Consider the following 15,432-nt stretch of genomic DNA (forward strand, 5'->3'; position numbering starts at 1 on the left):
TACACCGTTTCGGGCCAACCGACTACGAAGACCCTTCAGAAGCCCTCACTCGCCTCAGATAATCTACCACTGTCAGCACCTACCAGACGGAGTTTGAAAAACTATCCCAACGCATTGATGGATTACCAGAAAATTATTCGGTGGGATGTTTCATCGTAGGCTTGCGAGATGAAATACGGCTGGATGTCAAGGTCAAACAGCAGAGCACACTATTGGACGCGATTGGAGTAGCAAGGTTGGTAGAGGAGCGAATCCAGCTGCAGAAAAGATTTACTCCAATTCTCCGAACAGCCGGGGTCCTAACACACCCGAAAAACAACACCAATACTTCAGTCGGCCTCCTAGGACCGCCACCCATCACAAGCCCAAATCAGAAGTCACAAGGGGGATTTACAAGAATTACCAGTCAGGAAGCCAGGGATCGGCGAGCAAAAGGGTTATGCTTCTATTGTGATGAAAAATTTGTCCGAGGACACCGGTGCCAACGACCTCAACTTTTCATGATCGAGGACATTTCTATTGGAGATGAATTAAATTTCGAAGAAGGCGCAGACAATCTTTCCGACATGGAACCAATCCCAGAAATCTCATTCCATGCAATTTCAGGAGCTAATCACCCTCAAACCATCCGCGTGACTGGTAGACTAAAAAATCAAGATATTACTGTCTTGATTGATGGGGGGAGCACACACAACTTCCTCGATCAGTCTGTGGTGTCCCGATTAGGACTATTAGTGTTGCGGGATAAAACCTTCCGGGTAATGGTAGCTAACCGTGAGATGATTGAGTGTAACGGACGGTGTTTGAGCCTCACCGTGATGATTCAAGGGTGCACCATACAAGTAGATTTCTATGTGCTTCCAGTGGCTGCATGCCAGGCTGTATTAGGGGTGCAATGGTTAGAGACCCTGGGGCCTATTAAAACAGACTATAGGGAGCTGACAATGAGCTTCCAATAAGATGGAATCACCAGAATATTTCAGGGGCTGAGGTAGTCCCCACACAAAATCTTACGTGACAAAGAGCTGGTCAATATAGAGGGGTTGGGATTTTTTTTACAGATTGCTGCCGTGGAAGTAAATGAGACAACCACAGATCATCCTGATGATCTTTCACAACTACTGACAAAATTCCAACCATTCTTCGAGGCTCCAACAAAGCTACCACCCGAGCGGTCACAAGATCATCACATACCGTTACAACCACACCAAGGCCCTATTAGTGTTCGGCCCTACCGGTACCCACATTATCAAAAAGATGAAATCGAGAAGATGGTAAAAGAATTTTTGGAGTCTGGCCTCATTCGACCTAGTGTTAGCCCATTTTCATCACCAGTGTTGCTGGTCAAAAAGGCGGATGGGAGTTGGCGCTTCTGCATAGATTATAGAGCCCTGAATCAGATAACAATCAAAGATAAGTACCCTATTCCGGTTATAGATGAATTGCATAACGCCTGATATTTTTCGAAGCTTGATTTGCGTTCAGGGTACCACCAAATCAGAGTAAAAAAAGAAGATATACCGAAAACGGCATTCCGGACACATGATGGGCACTATGAATTTATAGTAATGCCATTCGGTCTCACCAACGCCCCTGCCACTTTCCAAGGTCTTATGAACGATTTATTCAGGCCTCATCTGCGGAAATTTGTGCTGGTGTTCTTCGACGATATATTGGTGTACAACCACAATTGGGGGGATCATCTCTCCCATCTCCAGACGGTACTCACGATCCTGTCCACAAATCAACTATTTGTTAAGAAATCCAAATGCCGTTTTGGAGTCATGCAGGTAGACTATTTGGGGCATCTGATTTCACATGAAGGGGTGCAGGTAGATCCGGCAAAGACAAGGGCTGTGAATGAATGGCCCACTCCCACCACAGTAAAGGGTGTCAGAGGATTCCTTGGGCTAGCGGGTTACTACCGCAAGTTCGTAAGTGGATTCGGGGGAATCGCCGCCCCTCTCACCCGATTGCTGACAAAGGAGGGTTTCCATTGGAGTGCTGAAGCAACTACAGCCTTTAATCGGCTAAAACAAGCACTGGTGTCTCCTCCGACCTTGCGACTACCAGACTTCACACAACCTTTCATTGTTGAAAGTGATGCGTGTGGGGTAGGAATCGGCGCCATCCTAATACAAGAAGATCACCCGGTTGCTTTTTATAGTGAGGCTCTCAAAGGTTCAGCTCTCACCCTGTCTACATACGAGAAGGAAATGTTAGCCATTGTGAAAGCTATCCGCAAGTGGCACACATATCTCTTGGGCAAACCATTCATTGTTCGAACAGACCAGCGAAGCCTAAAATATTTATTAGAACAGAGGATTACGACACCCACTCAAGCACGTTGGCTGCCCAAGATCATGGGGTATGACTACACGATCCAATATAAGAAGGGCCAGGAGAATCAAGGAGCAGATGCATTGTCAAGGGTGACAGAATGGAGTTGCGCGGCCATTTCAATGCCCGTAGCTGACTGGTGGGCTATTCTCCAACAAGAAGTATCCCAAGATCCCTTCTATGCTCAGTTGGAGAATCCAACTTCACCTCTGCATCACAAGCTTTATTTTCAACGTGATGGAGTTTGGTACAAGAAGGGACGTGTGTACCTGAGTCCTTCATCTTCCTTACTCCCTGCTATTCTGAAGGAACATCACTCCTCTCCTACCGGGGGACATTTTGGATATCATAAATCTCTCAGTCGCCTCAAGAAAAGCTTCAACTGGCCGGGGTTACGAGCGACTGTTAAAAACTTTATTAAGCACTGTGAGGTATGCCAACGATGTAAGTATGACAACACCAAACCAGCCGGCTTGCTCTAACCCTTGCCCATTCCCCTACAGGTATGGACTGACATTTCCATGGATTTTGTGGAGGGATTACCAGTTTCCAAAGGTTTTACTGTCATTATGGTGGTTGTGGACCGCTTGTCCAAATACGCCCATTTCGTGCCATTAAAACACCCATTTACAGCATCCTCAGTTGCTAAAGCTTTCACTGATCACATTATTCGCCTTCATGGAATGCCGAAATCCATTGTAAGTGATAGGGACAAGATTTTCGTGAGTTCGTTCTGGAAAACTCTATTCCAATTGCATGGGACCAACTTGACGATGAGTTCCAGTTACCATCCCCAGACCGACGGCCAAACAGAGGTGGTTAACCGCACACTGGAACAGTACCTCCGTTGCTTCACTAGTGCACAGCCCAACAAATAGATAGAGTGGGTTTCCTGGGCCGAGTACAGTTACAACACCTCCGTGCATACCGCCACCAAACTATCACCTTTTGAGGTTGTTTACGGTGTGCCTCCTCCTTCACTGCTCTCGTATGTGCCAGGGACTACAAAAATTCAAGCTGTCGATGACCTCCTCCGCAGCAGGTCTGAATTATTACAAGAGCTACGTCTCAATCTAAATGTCGCACGGGACAGAATGAAGATGCAGGCGGATCAAAGTCGTAAAGACGTAGTATTCAATGTCGGGGATTATGTTTACTTAAAGCTTCACCCATATCGCCAAAACTCAGTCCATTTTCGGCGGTCCCTAAAACTATCCCCACGGTTTTTTGGACCCTATCGTGTGTTGGCTAGGGTGGGTTCTGTTGCCTATCGGTTGGAATTACCAGTTGGATCTTTAATCCACGATGTGTTTCACATTAACCTTTTAAAAAAACATGTGGGCACTTCGGCCCCGGCCTCCCCAGTTCTTCCTCCTGTTTCAAAGGATTCTACACTGCTTCCCCAACCAGAGGCCATACTGGACAAACGCATCATCCAAAAAGGACGGTATCGCCCACGCAAGGAACTGCTGGTCAAATGGGTGGGGGCCCCAGTCGAAGATGCAACATGGGAAAATCAATGGCGTTTCTCCCGATCATATCCGGAGTTTATCCTTAAGGACAAGGATTCTTCGGGTGGGAAGGAATGATATGGACAAACAGCCCATCATGCATGCATACCTGCGCCATGCAAAGGGTCGTGGGGAAAACATAACCACATCTGGTCGTGGGTTGTGGGAATTAATTAGTTGCAGTTACTTTCTTTAGATGTCTGTTATGCGGGGAATTCATGGGCATTCATGACCACGTGTGAAGTGGAACAACCATGATCACTTAGTAACTGATATTCCTCTTTTATTGCTTTTAATCTGCTTGTAACTTCTGGAACCAAAGACCTATAAAAGCTCTGGCCTACGGGAGAGAAAATATCATGAAATAAACTGTTCTTCTTTAAACTCTTCTTTCCCCCATTTCTTTTCTCTCAAATTCTGTTGTGTTAAGTACACATCACACATCTTCTGGAAGACTTTACCAGGCAATCCACCACACGTGACGATCACTTCCTCCATGAGAGGACGCGAAAGCAAGCTTGATAGTACTGTGCTGAAGCCGAAGGAAGCAAGCCCTGGATAATGAAGCGTAGCCGATACAATTCCTGAACACCCTGAGCATAAATATTCCTGCATGCAAAGCCAATCGTCAATCTTCCCCACAAAAAACTGAGGAGCAAGGAACGATCCAAACTCCTCAAGCCACACAGTGCTGTCAGCCCAGTTACAGTCTCTAAGAGTGTGAATTGCCATCAAAGCCTTTCTAATGTTTTGCTGATTCAGGACATCATGTTGGCCAATCCAAGCTATTAATTTGAAATCATTCTATTGGTTAATGGTTATAATTTTAATTTTTGCACGGCAATATTCTTTGGAGAGAAAATAATTTTTGGTTTCCTTTTTTGAACTATAATTTTTCATGATCCAAAATAATTTGATAACCACAACACCTATATAGTAGATAAATCCTTGCGTAGAAATAAGAACATGGAGTGAGCTATATTTTTGCCCTTGTTGATTTATCAATGTTTCATTTCTGCTCTTATAGTTCAAAATTTCACAATTTTATCCTTTTAATTTTTTTTTTAAAATTTTTAAATATTTTATCCTTTACTACCAAATAACTAACAACAATTTCACTGTTGTTCATAATTTTAATCTATTTTTTTATATATATATTCTCTCATTTTTTCTTTTAAATACTTGCAAACGGTTATTTTTACCGTTGAATCTATTTTTTAAAATAATTTTTTATTTTAAAAAATATAAAATTAATATTATTTTAAGTTTTTTATAATTTTAATGTGATAATATTAAAACTAAAAAAATATAAATTTTTTTATTGTAATATATTTTTAATTAAAATATAATAAAAATAATATATATATTTTTTAAAAATATTCTTCAAAACAGCATTCTAAAAACAATTTCAAAATAAAAAAATAATTTCAACAAAATTACACAACACGATTACTACGGAAAAACAAACAGGTACTTGACATGATTGGAATGGAAACACAAGTGGACTATTCAACAGAAGCAGCAGGCAGTTCTCTTTTTGTCAGATTCTGAAACCTAAGCTTTCTGTAATGGCGGCCATCTCATCGATAACCTCCACACCATTCCACTCCCTAAAACGCTCTTCTTCTTCGTCAAATTCTACTACTGTTAGTCTAGGTTTCTCAAAAGCCTTAGCTACTACACCTCTGACAATCTCAAAATCCTATCAAAACAAACTCAGAGTCTCTGCAACAAATGATAATGACATTGCTGACACTGCTTTATCCACTAATGGTTCTGCTCCTTCAACAACCAGATCAAAGTATGTATAAAGATCAAACCTTTATTATAATTCTTCATCTGGGCCAATGCCAATTTTTGATTTTTTGTTCATTAATTACATTAAAAGGATCATTCTTTAGCTGGGTCAAGGCTGGATTTGATAATTGTTGCTTGTTTTTTGTGTTTTGAATTGATTATTCAGGGCGAGGAGGCATACAATTTCAGTGTTTGTTGGAGATGAAAGTGGGATGATTAATAGGATTGCTGGGGTATTTGCAAGGAGAGGGTATAACATAGAGTCACTTGCTGTTGGTTTAAACAAGGACAAGGCAATGTTTACTATTGTTGTATCTGGTACTGAAAGGGTGTTGCAACAAGTTGTTGAGCAGCTTCAAAAGCTTGTCAATGTTTTGAAGGTCTTGATACAATCCTAGACTCTCATCTATTTTACATTGATTGACGATTTTTTTTCTTAACTAATTTACCATGTTTCTGCTTCTAAAGTTTCTCATGTAATCACCAAATAGTATAGTGGGGTGCATGGTTATGAATACGCAGTTTTTTGGCTCTATAGGTCATGTCTGGTTTGCTGGTGGATTGATAATGGAATTAGAGCTCGTTTTTCCAATTCCCAAGTGTCTGCTTTTTTCGAGAATCATATCCTGTTTCAGGATATTTGATATTTTGTACTTAGATTTCTTAATTGCTCTTTTCATTTACCTTACCTCATTTTCTGTCTCTTAATAAGAGACTAATTCCTGGAATTCTTACTTTCAAAAATTTAATTTTATCTCAGGTTGAAGATCTCTCTAATGAGCCGCAGGTTGAGCGTGAACTAATGCTTGTAAAAGTGAATACAGATCCAAAGGACCGGGCTGAGGTGATGCTTAATGATTCTATAAATGCTGAATATCAAGGATACTATTGAGTTTGGAAAAATAAGTACATGAATTTTTGTTATTGCATTTACTTACTCACATTTAATCTTTTGATTTGATCTTCAGATCATGTGGTTGGTGGGCATCTTCAGAGCAAAAATCGTGGATATCTCAGAACATACAGTGACAATTGAGGTAATGATTCACAAACTCTAATCCTGCTCATATTAGGACATTAAGCAGAGGAGCTTAAATTATCAGGGAACTTATTCTTTATGTTATTGACACAAGTAACTTGATTGAAAATAAATATTTTTTTTGGGAAGAAACTGCATGCATATTTTATAAGGACTGGTAAACAATGTGCATATTATACATGAATGAAGACATGTATTTATTATGCAAACCAAGTAGATTAGCATAATTGCTGGTGATTTGGGGTGATGGTACTTTTGAACTTACTGGGTTTTTTTTACTTGCAAGCTATGGATGACTAAATTTGCTTTCATTAACAATTCAGAGTTTTGAGTCTGTTAGATTATTTTTAAGTTTCCAGGATGAAGGGATCCACAGGTTGATTATCTGGACTTGTTCTGCTAGATTAAAAGACGTTCTTTCAAGTTATTTTAAAAAAAAAGTTAAAATGAAGATTCTCAATACCAGAATGGTGTTGTCCTTGGTTTAAATAACTTGGTATTGACATCGTTTATGGCATCATAACATGTAGAACATAATCAAATGGTTATTCATGATATGTAGATTACATTTAAAACCATATATTTGTTGTAGTTGTTGTTTTGGACTTAGCAAATTGCATATTTACATTCAATTACATGTAACTTTTAAAATTCATAGTTAAACCACTCATTTATTTTGTGGATTTAGGTAACTGGAGATCCGGGGAAGATTGCTGCTGTCCAAAGAAACCTAAGCAAGTTTGGAATCAGGGAAATTGCAAGAACAGGAAAGGTTGTCTTGGTTTTTCTTGTGATTATTTGTGCTTTATATTGGTCTCTGTCTACATGTGTGCTGAGTGCTAATATCTAAACCTGTTGCTCCTAAAAGATTGCATTGAGAAGAGAAAAAATGGGCGCATCTGCTCCATTTTGGAGATTTTCAGCGGCTTCTTATCCTGATCTTGGAGAGAAAAGGCTTGCTGATACTGGTTTGAGGGCTAAAAAAGGAGCAGTTGCCAGAGAAGAAGATATGTCTGCTGGGGTACGCTCTTCAAGCTTTTCATCATAATTTTCTCCTTTCTGTGTTAATTTCTTGTATGTCAATAAATTTGTGTTAAGTTGGTGCTCAGCTGTTCTATACAAGCAATTGTGAATGTGAAGTATGAGTCAGGAATGAAAATACTGTAATAAAGGCTTTGTAAATTGACTTCATAAACAAGATGTTGAGCAAGGAACCCTCTTTCCCTCCTCTCTTGCTTTTTACCCCCTCTCAACCATTACAAACACTTGTTTTCTCCCTCCTGTGAGCTATTTAAGATGAATATTCTATATGATTCAGAACTCTGATGGGCATTTGTTCACTTATTCACAACAGATACTGTTGTTATGAATTTAATTTTCCAATACTTGGCTTGTCTCTGATGTGCCTTTTTATACTAGATATTTTGTTCCATTGCTATTGCTCATCCCAAAGATATTATTAATTCATCCACCTTCTATGTTCCCAAACTTGTCTGTTTAAGAACTATCAATTGGATGGCAATATCAACTTTCCGAAGTAATCTCTGGTCCCATTTTATAATTTTGTGGATTCCTCACTCCTAATCATAGTTTGAATATTGTTCATAATTTTTACCATGGATTGTGCATTTAATATAATTTTTTTTCTCTCTCTTTTTCTTTTGCTAATTAAGGGAGACGTTTATCCAGTGGAGGCTTCTGATGATTTTACTCTTAATCAAATTCTTGATGCTCATTGGGGTGTTCTCACTGATGAAGATGTAAGAAATCTTGTTCCTGCTTGCAACTTATTTCTACTTTCTCCATTTTAGGTGGCATTTTTTTTTTTTTTTATAAATGAAAGGGTTAGTGGATAGCAGATGACCATGGGTTCAATGCCAAATTTAACTGGAGTAGGCTAATCTATTTGTTGTTATTGGTGCCAGTGCCAAAGGGTTGAAATTCACAATTTTCCCTTTCTGTGAAATGCAACTCTCTAACATCTGGCTGATTGTTTTTCTTGAATTGGCTCTTACCACTCCCATCCATTTAACAAAGGATACACATTTAATATGTGATTGATATTTTTCAGACAGCTGGACTTCAATCTCACACTTTGTCCATGCTTGTAAATGATCATCCTGGAGTTCTTAACATTGTTACAGGGGTCTTTGCTCGAAGGGGCTATAACATTCAGGTATAAATATTACTGCTATTGCTGTATCTTGTCTTAATTGTTTCAAAAAGTCTCATCATCTGCTCTAATTATTTTAATTTGTTCTTGTTAGAGTTTGGCTGTTGGGCATGCAGAAACTGAGGGTCTCTCTCGTATTACAACTGTTGTGCCTGGTACGGATGAATCAATTACCAAGTTGGTGCAGCAGCTTTATAAGCTAGTAGAGATTCATGAGGTGAGAACTCCATGATTAAGAGTGATGAATCTTGTTAGACAAGTACATGATGGTTACAGAGTTCCATTTCTTTTTCTTGACATTCTCATGTTTGAAAGAATGCAATTATATATGACTCATGAATTAATAGCCTAAACTTCAGAAAAACCTCAAAGAAGCACTTCTTTGAACTTTGTGCTCATATATTTTGTTCCTGAATTGCATTATGGTCAATCAAATCATTTGTAAGCCATTTCCTCTGTATTTTAGGAACACTCTACTTCAGGAGTTCAGATTAAAGCTTCTGGGTTTGGTAACTTACATGTTTAGTTCCATAGGAAATTGATAGTTGGTGACTCTTTCAGGTAAGGGATCTTACCCATGTGCCATTTGCTGAAAGGGAATTGATGTTAGTAAAGATTGCTGTGAATGCTGCTGCTCGACGAGATGTTCTCGACATTGCCAGCATTTTTAGGGCCAATGCTGTTGATGTATCTGACCATACAGTAACTCTTGAGGTGAGTAACCTTCCTGTAGTTGAATGATAATGATAGACCATATGTCTGAGTCTCACCTTTGACTGCCATGATTCTATGGGTCTGGCTGTTGTTTAAGTACTTATCATACTGCTTTTTTCAGTTTGGTTCAATTCTTGAACTATTGATGCTGATGGATTTACTTTTAATACTTGCTCCAGCTCACAGGTGATTTGGACAAAATGGTTGCACTCCAAAGGTTGTTGGAACCCTATGGCATTTGCGAGGTTTGTTTGACAAACTTTAAGTCTTACAATGGATTTGGATTTTGGTTGCATGATGTGATTTATTTAATCTGAGTTCAACATTATAGTATCCCAAAACAAGCTGCCATCATGACCACCAAAACGATCTTTTCATTTTCTCTCGACTTTAATTTATATGTTCATGTGTTGAAATGACTTCGAAATACTTTCCATGATGTTTCTTGCTCTTCTGTAGGTAGCAAGAACTGGGCGAATAGCATTGACACGTGAATCAGGCGTTGATTCTAAATACCTCCGTGGATATTCTTTTCCTGTGTAAATTGACAACTTTGGGGATGCTTCTTGCAGTGATAAAGATATTCCAGTTAGTTTCATATTCGTGCAGTGCTGGCATGTAAATTTTGGAGATATTTATAGTGAAAGTAAAGGCAAATTGAATAAAAGGTTTTTCTAGGAAGACTAGCCATAAAGTACCAGTATGCAGCTTGTCAATCTTGTTAGTTTTTTGAGTTCCATTAGAATGCAAGTTCTTTATTACATGTTACAACGAACAAAGTTGCCAAAGGTTTGGCATGGCAATGAAACTTATCCTGGTTCTAGTTCTCCCAGTTATAGCAGGGAGTAACCTGCAAGCCTGTCAATGTTTGATACAATGCTAGCCCATTTGATATGCTTTTCTTTCATTTCTTTTTTTAACTAAGAAACTCGAATTCGAGATTTTGATTTCTTAAGAGGAAAGAAAAGATTGGTTTAATATGTTGAATATGGAACAATTTTTTTCAAGTCCAATCTCCACCAACTGAAATCTGATTTCGATATCTTATGTGTCAAAAAAGTACATCTTCTGGGTGAATTAATTCTCAAAGCATGTCTAAGAAATCAAATTAATGTTTTTAGGTGTTTTTTTTTAATAATTTTGATGTTTGAAATCAAAATATAAAAAACATTATTCTATTATATTAAAAAAAAAATGTATCATATTACCGTGCATTATATAATAGCCAAAGCTTGTCCATTGAAAGCCAGAAAAGCCTTCATCATTATTCAAGTTCTCGTCCATGGGAAGCCTGGAAAGCTCAAAGGATATATATGCATTAAGGACCTAGGAAAGCTTAAAAGCAGTGCTTAATGACATCACTCACGAGCAACAACTAGCAACTTCTTTCCTACATTTTGGCCGGTGAATAAGCTTAGTAGAGATGTTGGACCAGTTTCAAGGCCTTCTGCTTTATCTTCCACATATACTATCTTCCCATGCTTGATGTAAGGTAAAGCCATTTCCAGAAACTTGGGATAGAGGTGATAATAGCTAGCAGCTAGGAATCCCTGCATGCGAATTTGTTTCCACACGATAAGCGCCAAGTTATGGACACCTTCATGCTTTTCAAGATTGTACTGAGAAATCATTCCACACGCAGCAATGCGACCAAGGGTCCTCATGTTTGCTAACACCGCATCGAGCATTTTACCCCCAACATTCTCGAAGTAAATATCAATGCCTTCAGGGAAATACCTGCCAAAATCAAAGCAAAATAAGGACTCCTCTACCCTACCATACCAAAGCAGTCTGGACTCAACAGCTAAGGGATATCCTCGAGCCAGCACTGTAGGTAGAATTTAGAGACCTTAACTGCATACTCTGTAGCAATCTTGCATAAAGTACGATTCCCAAGCTTCATTGTGGTGCTTTATATTTATTACTACTGACCTTTTAAGAGCTGCGGTCAAGTCTGGCTCTTCCTTGTAGTTGAAAGCCTCATCAAATCCAAACTTGTTCTTAAGCAGATCAACCTTGTGTAAAAAAAAGACCATTTAAAAGAAGAAAAACATCAGCAAGCACATCAGTAGTGACTCTGGCCATAAGCACAAGCCACCTAACATTTTATAATACTGAATAGCTCTTAGGAATCTCTGCTGTGCTAGGAGATGCAGACACAACAGATATACGTCGCCTTCGAATCCATTGTTTTCATAAATTAAAAATTCAATCCTATTCATTTTGTTTTGTTTTCATTTATAGTAGGGCAAAGGTTTCCAGTTAGGCTCACCTTCTCTTTAGATCCGGCACTACCCACAACATAGCAACCTGACAATTTTGCAAATTGGCCAACAATCTGGCCAACAGCTCCTGATGCTGCAGATATGTAAACGTACTCTCCTTTCTTTGGAGTGCAAATTTCATAAAAACCAGCATAAGCAGTCATACCGGGCATACCTAATAAGAACAAATCAACAACAATTTTATGTGAGCTTTAACCATATGAATCAAAACATACTAATCTCTCTATGCCTAGTTTCAATAAACATGCTGTTATTGTTCTGTAATCTATCAACACTGCACATTCTGTTCAGAACTGATTCTTTCGCTGCAGCCTACCTCAAGCTTTTAGACCAAGTTTTTGTTTAACACAAACACAAGTCACGATTTCATCTCTTTAGCTTTTTGGGAAACAAAGGTGAAACTGAGTTTGAAAAATTCAAAACAAACAGACCTAGAATTCCTGTATAGTATGATAGGGGCACGTCGGTGTGCTCGATTTTGATCAAAATTTGTGGTGATACAATGAGACTGTACTCTTCCCAGCCAGTAAAACCCCAAGCTAAGTCTCCTTTCTTGTAGTTAGGATGAGTAGAATCCAAGATTTTAGCCACTCCATATCCAGTTAGAGGCTGTATATATAATTTGAACATCACATCACCTTATCGATCATAGAATTGAAATACACAGAAACACATTTTTACATATCCAAAACAAAGCTCCTTCATGACACTAGAAGAATACTGTATCATCATCATGTTTGTGACAAAAAAAGAAAAAAGAAAGTTCTCAAAAAATTCAAAATTGTCCTTCAATTCCTATCTCAAACCCAAGTTTAGACTGTTCAACATCTACGTTCTCCTTCTTTGGTACAAAACCTCAAATGGGCAATGCCAATTTCAACAAGAAATCTCAAAATTAATTTAAAAAACTCTATTTCATTGTTCAAAGACCAAGAAATGAAATGAGACAGGGCTAACCTTTCCAAGTTCGAAGGAGGGAAAACCACCATCACTAGCAGACATTCGTTCACGCATATATGGATCACAAGACAGGTAAAGATTCTTGACAAGAACTGCATCTTTAGTCCCTTCTGGTACTCTAAGTTTTATAGTATTAGTTGTAATAATCTGCATGTCACCCTCCTTTGGAAACCCTGTGACATAGTTTTTCAAAGCCACTTGCTTGTTGCTCACTTCCTGATCAGACATCCTTGATTATTCTATGTTGTTATAAGATATGAAATCCCACTTAATTTTTTGTTCTTGTTTCTCTATTGTCTTTAAAGTAAATGAGCACAGCCCCCCAGCCACAGGGCATATTGCAGGGGAGAGTACTGCATGTTACGTTTGGAAGGTGACGTGTGTGGACCAGAACCACTTGCTAGTCAAATTGTACAGAAATATCTCCTTGATCTATGCTTGGCGATTTAATGGCGAATTTCTAGTGGATTATTATTTCTTTTTTATAAATTTTCTACAAAATTTATCATTAGAGTCAATGAAAATTAAATCTAAGAAAATATTAAGCAATTCATGTGTATATTTGCTTTCCTTTTTGTCCGCATTTCTCCTCTTTTAGTTCTTAGACTCCGTTTGTTTGTAGGAAAGTGAATTCCTTTTGAAAAGTGAATTTCTGAAAAATAAATTCCGAAAAAGTATTTTTCGATATTTGGTAGTGTTATGGAAAATGAGCTGGAAAATAACTTATTAATATTTTATTTTTCTCAAGTTTATTAAAATAATGAGGAACAAATCTTACAAATTAAAAAGTTGAATGAGAATGAAATTGAAAAAAAATATATAATTTCATAAATTATCTCAAATAAAACAAATAATAATCAAAATAACAGGGATCAAATCTAAAAAATTAAAAAAATAAAAAATGAAGAAATTAAAATAATAATAATCAACATTTCATAAATTATTTCAAATAAAATAAGTAACAATCAAAAGAATGAGGATCAAATTTGATAAATAAAAAATTTCAATAAAAAAATGATAAGAAAAAAGCAAATAACAATTATAAAAATAAGGACCAAAGTTAATATAAAAATAAAATTTTAAGAGATGAAATTGAAAAATAAATATTCAAAACAAAATATATATAGCAATCAAAAGTTTGATGATCAAATTTGATATAATTAGCAAATAATGACATTTCTAAATCTTTCACAACTTCCGGAAAGTGTTTTCCCCTCAAATTTTTCAGGAAAACACTTTCCTGAAAACCAAGCCAAATTTTCCTTTTACTGGAAAGTGTTTTCCATTGACCAACTTTCTTACTAGCAAACAAACACAAGAAAGTTTGGAAAGTGCTTTCCTGAAAACCACTTTCCGGAAAACAAACACAGCTAAAAGGAAAACACTTTCCTGAAAACCAAGTCAATTTTTTTTTTTTTACTAAAATTGACTGGAAAGTGTTTTCCATTGACTAGAAAGTATTTTCCGCTGACCAACTTTTCTAATGACAAACAAACATAAGAAAGTTTGGAAAATGGTTTCCCGGAAACTACTTTCCGGGAAACAAACAAGGCCTTAGGTGTGCTATGGTTCTCTTTAACGAATATGGAAAGGTGACTTGTTCAGTACCTCATAACCTGTATGCCTAGCTTCAATTGAGTCCCTAGACTATACATTCTATCAATTAGTTTCAAAATGTTTCAAACATTTCTCAGTTGGGTCCTTATTGCTAAAGTTTGTTAATATTTTGCCTCTAATGTGCCTATTTTATGCAATAAAATGACATCTTTTTAAATAATTTCCAAAACAATTAGTGAAAAGGGGTATATGACAATAACAGAGGCAATGAAAAAACTTTATGGCTAAGATGTTGGGTTGATGATCATGGTTTGTCATCTAAGTTGACTGCTATACATTTGCTATAATTAAAATGCTATTCATCTATCTAAGAATTAGATGCACCATGAAAGAACATAACATACCCATGTTAAGTATCACTTCATTCTAGTTATCATGTCACAAATAGTTTTATGAGTAAATAAAATAAAATTGCTACAACCGAGAATCTCATAGATATATAGACGAAGCTTGTCTGTGTGTTTGGAATTGCATTTTGAAAACGCTCTGAAAAAATTTAAAATATTTTTATTTTGTTTTGCTTCAAATTAATATGTTTTTTATGTTTTTAGATTATTTTGATGTGAAAAATAATTTTTTAAAAATAAAAAAACATTATTTTAATGTGTTTTGAAATAAAAAGGCACTTTAAAAAATAACCGCTACCATATTCTCAAACACGGTTATTCAAGCATTTATTAGACTTGATTTATTTGTGTAGTGTTTGAGAGATGTTTGATAAAGGCGAACAAAAAGAAGTTCAAGTTTTGTAAATTAAATCGCGTACTTAATCCATATATAAAACCTTAAAATTATCGTATTTTAGGGCTAGAAAACATATTTGTTAGTGTCTTATTTCTCTGCACTTTGGTGGATAATGAGAAGAAAAAATATATGAGTTTTAAATTACTTTGAGAATTTGTATGAGAGAACAATTTTGTGTGATACCTTACAATCACTTATTTTTTCATAGTAAGTTTTCCTAATTGTTTTGCCTGTGATGTACGTAGGTCTATA

The 15,432-nt window shown here is 37.1% G+C and overlaps 2 protein-coding genes across 2 annotated transcripts; one reads left to right on the forward strand and one right to left on the reverse strand.

Moving 5' to 3' along the window:
- Positions 1-5,330: 5,330 nt before the first annotated feature.
- Positions 5,331-10,401, forward strand: LOC118059612 (acetolactate synthase small subunit 1, chloroplastic). Its single transcript, XM_035072521.2, has 12 exons — positions 5,331-5,652; positions 5,815-6,028; positions 6,409-6,492; positions 6,617-6,685; positions 7,376-7,459; positions 7,556-7,708; positions 8,361-8,447; positions 8,759-8,863; positions 8,955-9,077; positions 9,422-9,574; positions 9,754-9,819; positions 10,034-10,401. The coding sequence occupies exons 1-12, from the start codon at positions 5,420-5,422 to the stop codon at positions 10,115-10,117; spliced, it is 1,455 nt and encodes a 484-aa protein (XP_034928412.1). The 5' UTR covers positions 5,331-5,419; the 3' UTR covers positions 10,118-10,401.
- Positions 10,402-10,733: 332 nt separating this feature from the next.
- On the reverse strand, positions 10,734-13,117 carry LOC118059613 (2-alkenal reductase (NADP(+)-dependent)). The gene is made up of 5 exons (XM_035072523.2): positions 12,817-13,117; positions 12,291-12,468; positions 11,847-12,013; positions 11,507-11,589; positions 10,734-11,311 (listed from the first exon to the last, which is right to left on the reverse strand). Exons 1-5 carry the CDS (start codon positions 13,045-13,047, stop codon positions 10,933-10,935), a joined length of 1,038 nt encoding a protein of 345 aa, XP_034928414.1. The 5' UTR covers positions 13,048-13,117; the 3' UTR covers positions 10,734-10,932.
- Between the last annotated feature and the right edge of the window lie 2,315 nt (positions 13,118-15,432).

This window comes from Populus alba, chromosome 7, assembly GCF_005239225.2.
Source record: "Populus alba chromosome 7, ASM523922v2, whole genome shotgun sequence".
Taxonomy (NCBI): domain Eukaryota; kingdom Viridiplantae; phylum Streptophyta; class Magnoliopsida; order Malpighiales; family Salicaceae; genus Populus; species Populus alba.

Coding starts and splice junctions, on each gene's coding strand:
- LOC118059613 (XM_035072523.2), bottom strand. CDS start 13,047: ATGTCTGATCAGGAAGTGAGCAACAAGCAAGTGGCTTTGAAAAACTAT. Junction 12,469..12,816: donor CCTCCTTCGAACTTGGAAAG/GTTAGCCCTGTC, acceptor TTATATATACAG/CCTCTAACTGGATATGGAGT. Junction 11,590..11,846: donor GTGCCGGATCTAAAGAGAAG/GTGAGCCTAACT, acceptor TTTTTACACAAG/GTTGATCTGCTTAAGAACAA.
- LOC118059612 (XM_035072521.2), top strand. CDS start 5,420: ATGGCGGCCATCTCATCGATAACCTCCACACCATTCCACTCCCTAAAA. Junction 6,029..6,408: donor AGCTTGTCAATGTTTTGAAG/GTCTTGATACAA, acceptor ATTTTATCTCAG/GTTGAAGATCTCTCTAATGA. Junction 7,709..8,360: donor AAGAAGATATGTCTGCTGGG/GTACGCTCTTCA, acceptor TTGCTAATTAAG/GGAGACGTTTATCCAGTGGA.